This window comes from Acipenser ruthenus, chromosome 13, assembly GCF_902713425.1.
Source record: "Acipenser ruthenus chromosome 13, fAciRut3.2 maternal haplotype, whole genome shotgun sequence".
Lineage (NCBI taxonomy): Eukaryota > Metazoa > Chordata > Actinopteri > Acipenseriformes > Acipenseridae > Acipenser > Acipenser ruthenus.
Genome location: NC_081201.1, coordinates 28925759 through 28938714, shown reverse-complemented (window position 1 = coordinate 28938714; position 12956 = coordinate 28925759). Strand labels below are relative to the sequence as shown.

The following is a 12956-nucleotide window of genomic DNA, read 5'->3' as shown; positions in this document are numbered from 1 at the left end:
GTATCAGCGCTATGCTTCAGTCCTACCTCTTTATATGAACTCACCATCTGGGTGTTCATATGGAAGCCAGGTATGTTTTTTGTTCTGGTGGTAATGGGAGCTTCGTTGTGAGCACTGCTGGGCTCTGAAATCTTCATATGGGCCACGACATTCTTCAGTATTACATATTTGGTATTCAAATGTGGATCCATGGCAGTCACGTCCTCCATATGCGGGGCTGGAAATACATAAATAAACACATTATTATTATTATTATTATTATTATTATTATTATTATTATTATTATTATTATTATTATAATAATAATAATAATAGCAAAATTACCCACTAGAAAAAAAAACAACATTGTGGAAGTCCTTTTAAAGAACAAAGTTTATAATTATGTTAATCTATTCTGTGTGGTTCAGAGGGTGGAGCTAGGCTCCCCTGCTCCCCCTATCTCGTCTCCTTTCATAATTTAAATATACCTTATTTAGCCATCAGTCACCTCTATCTAGCTCTCTTGTGTTTTTTTGTTTTCGGTGTAAACCTAAGCAGATTTCAAGACTCTCGACGTCTATCAAGCATAATGGAGAACTTACAGCATCTGTCTTCAGGTTCAGAGGATTCTCAGGATTTCCTGTCTATACCAGACCATTCTACTCCAGCTTCAATCCAAGGTCCCTCCAGCCCCCAATTTTTCTCTCCCTTCGGCATCTCAGTTAGATTCGATCAGGCTCCCGTTCAAGTTTCTTCATGTCTACCTACCACCTAAGGCATTGGATTAATTCAAGGCATTGGATTTCTTCACATCTCTCCACTGTGGTGTCCAGAGCAGGTCTTCCCTCACAATTCTACACTCCTCATTCATTCAGAATAGGAGCAGCCATATGAGCTGCAAAAGCAAATATCAACCAGCATCTAATCAATAAAATGGGGTGCTGGGCCTCATCAGCAGTCATATTCGTTCTTCATCATCCAAAATATCCTCTGCCCATCAGTCCTCTGCTAGTATGTCAAGAGTGGGGATGACCTTACCGCCAGAGCCACCAAAGATTTTCTCCTAAAATTTCCACTGTGCGGAGGGACTTTACATAGTCAGTAGGGTGCAGCTTACTAACCCCTTTGTCATGTTAAGTGTTTTCTTTCCTTTTTGTGTTAAATGTTTTCTCTCTTTTTCTCCTTTTCTATATGCATTGGCGGTTCCCTTTTTCTTCTCATAGGTGTCTTCAGCGGGGAGCCAGGGGTCCATTCTTTGGGGGGTTAGTGATTCCTCTTTGTCCAACCCTTTGTTAAGCTTCGCTTCATTTACCTCTTAAAAGTGGGATCTCCGCGAGTCAGAGCCTCTTCGAATGTCGGGTCACCTCCAAGACGATGTCCGTCTTTGTATGTCGGGTTACCTCAGAGACAGTAACCCTCCTCCTGTTTGTCGGATCTCCTCAATGACGAAACCCCCCTTCTATATGTTGGGCCTTGAAGAGGCGGAGCCCCTCTCTCTATATGTTTTATATGTTACTAACTCCATGTCTTTAAATACTACATCAGGTGGCCTTGCTCCACCCCGTGAAAGTTGTGAACAACAAGACTGACACCAACATTAGAATGTATCATAGCTTACAGAGCAAAACAATGAAGTACTCCTATTTCAATGTATCACCAGCATTTAAAATATCTTTAGTGAATTCCAAAGTTTCAACATTTCATATTGTGCTTTTTTCATTCTTTCAGGGAATAAGACGATACAATTTTTTACAGTTTGAATGGGGTAAGAAGCAAACACGGAGGATTGCTTATTATTAAAATTGGTCTACTAAGATACTGCCGCTGTATTATTTGCATCTTGTCAGCAGCAACTGAAACACTGAATAAACAATTGTGCAGGGAGATAAAACTATCAGCCAAGTTTGAATGTTTTAAGATGACTTACGGTGGGTTGTTACACTGTCTGCTGCGGGAACGTATTCCTCCACCACAGGTCCTGGAGCAAGACCCAAATTTATTCCAGGAGCCCCAGTTTCCATCCTGGCTGTATGGCTGGTCTGCAGTCTTCCATATGCAGTGACCCTTAAAGCACCACTAGACATAATATAGAAATTAAATGCTAGGATTTCAATGCAACGATAATTAATTATTTTTTGCAATTAATTTTGGTGTTGATGAAAACTCCAGAATTAGCAGCACTGGAGACACACTGGAGTATATTGAATTGATCTAAAGAGATCTAATTATAGCCATGAAAACAATAAAAGAAAAGGTGGCACAACCAGAATCTCTCTGTATGTATGGTCCTAATTTAATATTTAAACAGTGTCAGTATTAGGATCTGCTATTAAGACTAATTGTATAGACCCTACTGTGTGGTGTTTTTTTAAAATGTATTTTGTAAACTAATTCAAACTAATTTCAAACTAATCCCCCTCTGCTCCACCAAGATTGGAATTCTAGAACAATGGGCAAGAGAATACCAAAGCTTACCTACTTAGTTAGCGAACACAAAAGTAAATAAATTACATAAAATATCAATGCAGTATAAACACTGGAAAATACATTTGATCAAAATATATTTTAATAAGTGTCTATTGTTGCAGTTTTCATTTATAGTACAATTCTTTATTGTACCCACCTTTGCTGGTGCACATTCTGTCCCATCGAGAGGGGGACCCTTCTTAGTTTTGCAGAAATACTGATTATCAGGGTGACTGCACCAAAGCTGCTTACAAGGGTCAAATGTTCGAAACTAAAAAAATAGAAAAAAAAATAACAATCGTCAACAGTATACACTGGCAGATGACTGTTTTCATCAGATTGACATCTAGAAGTGTAATTATATTATAAACATCCTCCTCTTGGAGCACATGGTAATTGTTTCCATGTTTGTCAGGCTTTGTCAACTAGTAATCCCATCGGTATTTAGAATGTGTGCTTACAGTACATCAAGCGCACCAGTGTCAACTCTGACAGCTGCTATCACCACTACCTGACACATGGAAAACTGCCATAATTGAGTCTTAATCAAGCTGTCCTTCTTAATATATTTCTAATCAATCAAAGACAAAACCTCCAACACATACTGTAACCCTCTATCTTCCAACACATAGCATGGGCGTTTCTATATTTACATTTTAATTTCATTGAAACTTGCAATGGCTTTTTACTGAACAATCAAGGGCACTTTAGTTATAGTGTATAGCAAAGAGCAATCATCTACACTGTGTAAAACAGCTACTTGGAGATCACCACCATTAACTTTATAGAGACCCACAGCCCTTCAATGCTGAACCCCAAAACCTTGTATTACCCACATACTGTAACCTGACAGTTTTCCTAAAAATATTCACCATGGAAAACCTGACATTAAAGGAAACACGTACAGCAGTGCACATTTTGTATCCCACGCCAAAATCAAAGCGACACTGTTCGTCCATTGAGTAGTTTATTCCCGGGAGCTCTGGAAGCTTGGGCCATTTGTGTTCAAAGGGATCATCCAGCAGGCAGTCATAAGAACTAAACCCAATAGAAAACAGAAACAAGAAGAAACATTAAAGAAAAATAATTCCAAATAAGGAAGAGTAAAAAACACTCAAGGGAATAAAACACCCCATAGGTTGTGTTTGTGATAGCTTCCATAATTCCCTTCTATGGTGTATTTACCTGGTTTCAAAGCAGTCAAGCCTGGCTTGCCCTCAAACTGCCACAGCCATAAGAAACATATATGTTTTACTGCAATCCCATGTTTTCAATAAACCAATGTCTATTACGCTTTTTCAAATAAAGTACTCATTTGTCATAGGATAGGCATCAACATTTGCAAGCTGATTGGCTGAAGAATGGTGTACAATCATGCCTGAGGCATTTGACAGTACATTTTTATGGACCAAAGAAAGCCAAAAATGTTCTAAAATGCAATAAAATAGCTTTTCTTTTGTTACTATGCAATGCTTACATGTATATATCGCAGACAGACATGTATATGTATTATTTAAATTATTAGAAAAAAAGAATACCAGAGAAGCCACATACTGTATGTATCTGTTCAGCTCCTGTTTGCTGCAGCGTGACCAGTGATAGCGATGGAAGGCGGCCTGTACCAGTGGTGCCATTATGCTGCCCATGCTGGTTTCATCAGCACAGCGATTCCCCTGACCATCATGTTCCATACCTAACCTGTTGAAATAGTACATTACTTACTTCATTAAATAACAGCAAGGGTACAGGTGAGACCTCCTTTTACAACATGGAATAAATCACTTGTTTTGAATAAACCAAGAAAATTGTAGATGGCAATGTGCGAAAAATCTTATAGTAGCCAAATATAGCAATTTTGGAACTCTAAGCTCAGATGAATAAGTTATAGCAGTATCTCCTTATTCACTGGTTGGATTAGCGAAATTTGAACTGTTAGCTGTACTCAAGGTTTCTGGCAGAAAGCCCCAATGCATTTGATTTAGATTGTAATAAGAAAATAGTAAAAAAAAATATTCATTTGTATAACTGTACTTTACTTTGTAACATGGTAACAGTTGGTTAAGATACTAATGAGCTGATTTGTATATTGGATGGATATGATTTGGATGGATATGCTTCTTGTACAATATGCTTCTTGTACAATATGCTTCTTGTACAATATTTCTATTAGCAATGTATTCTCAGCTTCAGGTATTAAACGAAACAATAGGTAAAACAAATCAGTGAGAAGCTAACATTTTATTTTGAATGGATTAATTGTAAATCATTCTTCTGAATAAAGCTGCTCTTTGAAGATTTGACTCACTTCTTAAATAAACAGATCTGTTTTAACACCCATGGCTATGGCTATTTCCTATGGGTGGTGCTCTTGAGCCAACTTTTATAAAATGTCAGTCGCACATGTGGAAATCAATAGGCTTTCTTAGAAAAAAAAAACATTACTTTAAGACATGTCGATTTAAAACCACTGGAGAAACTACTTTATTTTAACAAACATACTTGCTAAAAATCCAAAGTAATTGATTACTTTATTCATATATTTCACTTGTGCTATTGTGTTTCAACATCAAGTCAAACCAGACTTTTTTTGTTTCAAGGGGGAAAAAAAACCTTTTTTTTTTTTTTAAATCTCAGTAGTAAAAATGCCACATAGAACAAATGTAGAAAAAGTCCAATCCTTCTGGAACAGAAACCAGTGGTTAACATTGATGGTTTTAAATCTGATTTTTGAGTCATGATTTTCATCATTGTGGGTTAGACAGTCTAAAATGAGTACTCTGGGATATACATGCCACACAAAAAAATAGCAACTTAAGATTTATTTAAAGGAAGTCTGCAACAGTGAATTCTGAACTTACACATGGCCAGTCTCATGGGCCACTACGAACGCAGAGGAGAAGCCGTCTTCATGGTTGAGTGTGCAGCTTCTTAACGGATGACACATGCCTGTCACAGGAGCGTAACCTGAGTGAGACACAGATAAGGGAAATCAATGATAAACCTCAGAGTATCACCCCCTCCACAAGAAATATGAGATTAAGAGTTAAAAACACTAAACAAAAAAACATTTGTTTTTACTGAGTGGCAAGTCTTCAGCAAACCTGCTAAAACTCATAAGGACTGAATTTCCTTGTCAAAGGCAACAGAAGCCCTTGTCTTGTTGCCCTTCATTTGGTGCCTCAGTCTGTCAAGTTACAGCACTACATCAACTGGCACAATGTTATATTATAATCCTGTTATTTGTAAGACTTATACTGTTTTATACTGTTTGGCCACTTTATTCTGAACTACCGGATTGGATTTGACATTGCCTGAATCAGATGCAAATTAGGTTGATCATGTGAAGTGATATTCAGCACTATAAAGCTATAGCAGGAGCACAAACCAGAAATGGGGGAAAGGCAAAGATCTATGAGCATTCAAAATATGCATGATAGTGGTGGGTGCACCTTGAGCAGGTGCTACAGTAGCAAAGACAGTTATGTTTGCAGACTTTCTCCAAGACATCATTATCATAGTGTATCAGTAGCATGAAAGGGTAAAGTGGTTGCCAAGAAAGACAGCTGTGGATGTAAACAGTTAGTGATGGACAGGGAAAAGATGGTTAGACAGGCTAGTCAAGTCTGAAATATAAACTGACTGACTGAATTAACATCCCTAGACCACGCTGTGTCAAGGATGTGATCAGGGCAAGAATGGCACAGCTGATATTAGGTCAGAAAAAAGTGGACAGGCAGTGTAGTTATATACACAAATGCTAACAATAGTTCAATAATGTAGTACTGTCTTTACTTTAAGAAGGGCAACTAATGTAATTGCTAGAAATTATTTAATTTTTAAATAACTGGACCCCATAAAACAACCCACCTGAACTACAGGGCTTTTGTTTAACCCTGCTAACCCCACTATAAACACAGCACAACAGTTAAAAATAGCAGTAACTGACACAAAAAAACAACCCTCTTTTAAACACATTATTTCTATCATAAAACATATTGTGTACTATACTCGATCAAGTTGTGTGCAGTGATTCAGCTTAGCATAGTGTGGCCCAGAAGCACCTTTTCTTTTTTGTCATTGAACAAATGTCATGCTTTCTGACCATTTGAAGAACTTTGGCATGCAGAAAAAAAGCAGTCAGCATCAATATAAGTACAATAATTAGAAGCCAACAGCACATAAGCCTGCAGTGGTGTAGTATAAACAGAGTGAACACCAAGTCACACCAGACATTAAGGTGCTAAAATAACAGGATGCATGCCAGTACCTACTGAAAAACTAACAATATCTACAAGGGCATGTTATTTGCATAACTAACTAGAAGGGTGTTTTTGTTCACGAAATTAATTGTTAGTAAATCTTGAATAAATTGTTCCAGTACTTTCATGACACACTGCATTCTGCTTTTAGTTTGGATAAGGGATTGAGTCTCCTTTATAGAAGTCATGTCCTAATTGATATGTAACACAAGCTGATATTGACTGTGTTATTTTTAAGACATCCTCAATATTCCAGCTGTACCTGTAAGTTAATGGATTTTCATTGTGTGACTATGCAATGCAATGCCTACAATGCAAATAAAAACACATATACAATAGCATGTTGTCTAGATAATGCTATAATTTTGACCACAAGCCCTATATGAAAATCACTACAAAATATGAAAATGATTTTGGAGTCTTATGCCCTAAGTTGCTCAATTATGACTCCTAATACACAACACCACTTGGATATCTGAAACATTGCATCATTAGCCATGTTTTCCTGAGTTAACATATACAATATGCTATATGAGAACAGATTATTTTGCTTTTTGCTGTGCGATTTAATTTGAAACAGAATTATGAGGAAGTGACAGCATTCATACCGCAAAATGTGTTCCCAGTCACAAGTTGTTACTAAGTTTCTACATAAAACTCAAATTGGATGGCAGTCAACCAACAACCCTGAATAAGTGACCACTAGATCATTGCATTACCTCCAAAGTGATATATCAAACACAATTAAATTCTTACACCATTGACTATTTAATTGACATAAAAATGTGTGACACATTTCCCCCTCTATACTAGTTTCGCTCATTAGTGTAATGTTTGCATTCCCGCCCGAATGGGTGCTCTTTGGAGCAGAGGGCAAGGCAAATCTAAAACTGTCCTGGATACAGGGCTGTTATGACCAAAATACAGCTGAAACTATGGCAACATTTTCTGTGCGACAAAAACAAGTTAAAGTACTCAAAATGTGTATCTCGAATCTTCAGAAAGGAATATTTTTTAAATATTATTTTTAAAAAAAATGGATGAATACAGAATTAAAAACTAGGCAATAAAATTATAAAAATCTGTCATAGTTTACTAGTTATACAATGATGTTTAATTAACCCTTGACATTAAAATGAACCATTTTTTTCTTGGGGTCTGCAGGTACTGGAGTTATTAGCAAGCAATTTTTTTTACTGGTTTTACACAGGGGAACACAAACCATGCAGAAAAAATTAAAAGATGAAATTACAAGTAAGCAAAAATAATGCAAACAGCATACAGAAAGACAAAAGCAACACAGAATAAATGCATCTGGAAAATACCAGTTTAGACATTACAATGCTAAACTACAGCCATGACCAAAAGTTTTGCATCACCCTATTAAATTATAAGAATTAACTAATCTTGCTTCATAAGGTCGAATGAAATCTGCTTAATAATGTTACGTTAACATATTGAATTATGTAATACTTTGTAGCTTTCCACATACTTAACAAAAAACTTTTGAGAAATGTGACCCTTCAAAATCCAACATGAAATACTGTACTATTATTATGGCTTCTGCTAGACTTTTGCGTTATCATTTTGTAGTTTTTTTAATTATGTTCATACAGTTTTTCTCAATCCTAAAATTCTAGGTGATGCAAAACGTTTGGCCAAAGCTGTAAGTATACTGCCATTTTTTCCCCCTTTACATGCCAAACACTTCATTTTTTTTTTTTTTTAAATACAATAAAGTTCTCTAGTGGTTGGCACCAATGCCCAGTCAGCAAGGTGCTGGAAAATTACTTCAAGGCATCTACAAGAGGCAATAACTGATTGCTAAGTTGAGATCCTTCAATGGACATTTAATTCTCTAAAACATAGATGACCCCATTACATGGCACACTGTACATTTCCAGAAGCCTTACCTGAGTAAGACTTGAAGCAAACCTTTGTGAACAGATGCAGATACTAATCAGCACCCAGTCTGCAGTACTGCACAGGCCTCGATCGAGAAAAATACAGTACCTTGCATACCTGCGGGACCAAAATCTTGCCTTGTCAGGAATATGGCGTGGTCATGGTATTCTGCATGGTCGGGCTCAGAGCGCTGCTGTGAATGAGCCCATCGGCAGACCTGTTCAAGGCTTCGCGAAGGGTTCCCTTGTTCAATCAGGCTGATAGACTGCAGGAGGAAACCGAAGTAGAGATTTACAAAGTTATAGGAAGCACATGTGACCCCAAACTGAGTTTGTAAGAAAGAAGATACATGGTATATATGTGTAACTTCATAATTGTTAATAAAACCTGTTTAACCCTTTGTGGACGACCAATTATAATTTAGATCGAATTAGATCGATGATGTAATTTCAAATTAGCACAAAAGCCTTTGTCAGACAATCAACCAAAACACAGTTATTTTTTAGTAAAGTTTTAGGTTTTGGTTTTTTGATAGGAGATTCAGTGATCAAAAGTACAAAGCTTACCTGAAATCATACTAAATTGCCCAAAATGTTCAAAACCCCCAAAAGAAATTAAAAATATTTACTGTAGTGATATATCCATAGGAGAAATTTCAGGGATGATTCTCCAATCACAACACATTTCACTAAAGCCCCAAGCCATTTCAGTATCTATGGTTTCGATTACCATATACCATGGCTTCAAAGTGCACAAATTACTGGGAAGCATACTTAATCTCTCTACTTAACCAAGAAGGCTTACCAATCTGAAAGAAAACAAAATAATAATAAGAAGATATTGTTGGGATGACAGAAGGGGAAGATCTCATGGACAACAAACTTATTCACACTGATTCTAGTAAAGAATCTGAAGTAGATGAGCCTGCGCACCGGTCAAACAATTCTGTGTAAAATCAAAACCATGCATGATATTTGTAAAATTCTTTCTGATTCTAGTTTTTGAGGGTTGTAGCTACCACTGTTTTTTAGATAGGCGTTCACTAAATTGCACTTATGAGGAAAATTAATTTTTCAGTGAATTTTAAAACTTTTTTTAACGTAGGGTATACTTTTTAATAGAGTGAACACATGTTTCCTCAAAAATCTGCAGACCTTTTAGAAAGGTATAATACTGTATTCTTTGCACTGATACATGCCCTACAGTCAAGTCACGTCAGGTGGATCTAAATAAGGGTAACATTTTCACAGTCAGCAAAGGGTTAAAAGAGGCATGTTTGGGAGTAAAAGAGTCTCCTTGATTGTGTGTGCGAAACAATCCCAAAGCATCTACTTATATCATTTAAAGTTAAAAAACATTCCCACAAACAGAAAAAGTTCCAACACGATACTATTCCTTAAAGGTCAGCTGCTCATTGTTTCATCTGCATTGATGAATGGCTGTTGTCTATGACAATGTGCGCTTTGTTGTTGGCTGTAGTGATGACAAATGGTTCTGCCAAAAAACTCACAAACATCACTAATGAAGCATCTGCCCTAAAATTATTACGTATTTTGCTTTTCTGTCAGCAGATCACCAGGAAAAACACCCATTGTTTTATAATTCCTTAAAGAGTAAGTAGCAGGGTTCTGAAAAATATAGCGTTACACGTCCCCATGTGTTGCTACAAGTGTTTAAACAATGTACTTGTAATTTCTCTTTTCATTGTTAACATCCTGACAACTTTTTACACTTATAACTTTAAAGTCTGTTTCAAAGCTCTTTTCAAAATGGCCGCTCTAGCTCATTGGGGTTTGAGATGTTTCCTCTAAATCACTGCAGGAAGAGGGAACAAAAAAAAAAAAACCATACCTACGAATGCTCTGGCTTTTCTGTTCCGTATCACATCATGGATTGCAGTGTTTCTTGTTTGACAATGTGGGCAATAATCCTTACACGATCAGTGAACTAGAGCGGCCATTTTGAAAAAAGCTTTGAAACGACTTTAATGTTACAAATGTAAAACATTGTCAGGATGTTAACAATGAAAAGAAAAAATACAGGTATGTTATTTAAACAGTTGTAGCAACACCTGGGGATGGGTAACGCTATATTTTTCAGAACCCCGCTACTTACTCTTTAAAGAGGATTCTGGTTCACTTTCCACTTACACTTTTCTCAAGAACTGTATCTGTTTCCTGCTGTATAATATATGTTACTGAACATGCTCATCCACTGAACTGACCATTATGAGACAGTTTAGACACAATAGTGACCAGTGGAATGAAGGACTCGACCTTCATTCTTGTCTCACATTCAGCATTCTAGTATTACTTAGGTACTTGACCTTAGAAATATGTTTATTATAAATAGGAGCATTTTTTTAACTTAACTTAGGTTGATAGAAAGCATACCAGAGCAATGCTTTCTATCAACCTCTGTTGTTAGCGTAAACATTCAAACTGTTAGGTCAGCCTTGCTTTGTTTTATTCAAGGAAGCAATGCACATTTGACCTCTCTCGATTTATAAAACAATAAATACCATCCAGCAGGCAACCATGTAAACTGAGTTGATAGAAAAACAGTTACTTAAAGATATAACTTCCCTATTCAAGGCTGGTTGGAGTACATCATTTCTTAACTTTTGTAAGCAGTTGTTTGGAATTCTATAACCCATTTCCATTGCTAAACGTTTTGTAAAATGTCTGTTGACATATTATTCCTCAATAACTGAAAAAAAAAACAAATATTTGAAAAGACAGCTAACAGTTCATTTAGTCCTAAATATTTGCTTTTACAAAAGCTGTACCCTGACAATGAATCTCCTGGGAGCACATTTGGTCACTGACAGATTTGTGTCTTTCATCTCGGTCTTCCTGACATTCAGTAGGTGAGCTTTAGCTCAATGTCAGAAAGACCCATGTGTGCTCAGTCCCATTGGAATGTATAGGAGTGTCCTTCCTCTGATCTCGCCAGCCTGAGAAACTCATCCATCATAGTATGAGCACTGGAAAAAAACCTGCGAGGAACAGAGCTATGGTGTCTTTGAACTTCAGAGGTGATCTAACCTCTTATTGTTACCTAACAGGTCTGGCCTTCTGGGGCAACCTAACCGCACAGCTATGTTCCATAAAACAATGAACATACCTGGGAGAAACTAACAAAGTCCTTGACATAACCAAACACCCTACAAAACAGACACAGTTCATGATATGCCTAACTGTTAATGAAATTAAAAGAAACTCGCAGGCAAATTGCCAATCTCAATCTTCAAAGCATGGTTACATCTACTACATGTCATTTAGTAAAATTAATATAGTTGGAAAATACAAATGATTAATTTCTACCATATAAAACCAATTCAAAATACTGCACCATTTCTCCTGTTGCTTTATACATTTGTCGATCCAGTGTACCATAATCTGAAGTGATTGCCCATCTTAAATCACAGCAGGTAGTCACGCGTCAGTCTGCTCCAGAGTTCCCACAGCCAGGAAATTAATTGAGTCGGAGTTGGGGGGGGGGGGGGGGGGAGGAGGAGGAGGGAAATCATTCATACTGTAGTGCAAAAACATTTGAGTACATCTGAGCTCCTGTTGTTCTCGTAGCTCATGGACTCTGTGTGTGACAGGTCAGGGATTTTCAGTACAAATATAAATTTGATGATGTATGTTTCTAATTATTTTGGCATGCAGTGAGGTATTGTAGACGTTAAGTGGAAACACTAATCCTCAAGTGCTAAAGCTTGAGTTGGGGGGGTGGGGTCCACTTGTCTGGTAGTCCCTTAACAATGATCTGTGTAAAACTGGCTTTGGGGGGCAAAGTGGATTAATGTGTTGCTTTGACCTACACAAGGTGGACTTAGATCATGACCAAATACAAAGTGAGAAATCCTTTTTTGTGTGTGCTGCTACAGTGGTCAAGAGTCCTAGTGACACTGTTATGCCTGCCATTTCAAGTCCCCATTGGACTTTTTAACAGCCTATAACCAGACTTTAATTTTCTCAAAAGGGGAATTAATTAAAGAAGATATGTCTCCAAGATCAAAAACTGTATGTACAGTTCAGGTTAATTAAATTTAGGTAACCTCCAAATGTCACTTATTTATCATGCCTGTATTGTGATTCTTAAACTGTTTTCTATGTTTGACTTGATATTTTAGGGGCACCATCACTGTAAAACTGTCTCCAGTAATGGTCCAAATTCACAATTATTCTATAGCACCTGTGATTCTCTGATCATCCACAGAGAGGGAACATTAACTCCTACCATACTGAATGTTTCACTTAAACATTTCCTGCAGCTTGAATTAAACTAGACTCATACTCTTTTAAAGTTTTCAAAATAGCCAGCGATTCTAATTGTAAA

At 36.9% G+C, this 12956-nt stretch overlaps 1 protein-coding gene across 4 annotated transcripts in view; it reads right to left on the bottom strand.

Moving 5' to 3' along the window:
- LOC117417937 (A disintegrin and metalloproteinase with thrombospondin motifs 3-like) overlaps window positions 1-12956 on the bottom strand; it is a 55043-nt gene that overhangs the window by 9006 nt on the left and 33081 nt on the right. For 2 of the 4 annotated variants that reach the window (XM_034030359.2, XM_034030358.2), the window contains exons 6-12: window positions 8718-8874; window positions 5304-5409; window positions 4000-4143; window positions 3351-3483; window positions 2603-2716; window positions 1907-2055; window positions 45-217 (exon numbers count right to left, since the gene is read on the bottom strand). In XM_034030359.2, the coding sequence (XP_033886250.2) occupies window positions 45-217; window positions 1907-2055; window positions 2603-2716; window positions 3351-3483; window positions 4000-4143; window positions 5304-5409; window positions 8718-8874 (976 nt within the window). The remainder of the gene's footprint in view (window positions 1-44; window positions 218-1906; window positions 2056-2602; window positions 2717-3350; window positions 3484-3999; window positions 4144-5303; window positions 5410-8717; window positions 8875-12956) is intronic. The other 2 variants (XM_058985024.1, XM_034925791.2) reach the window with 1 other exon arrangement.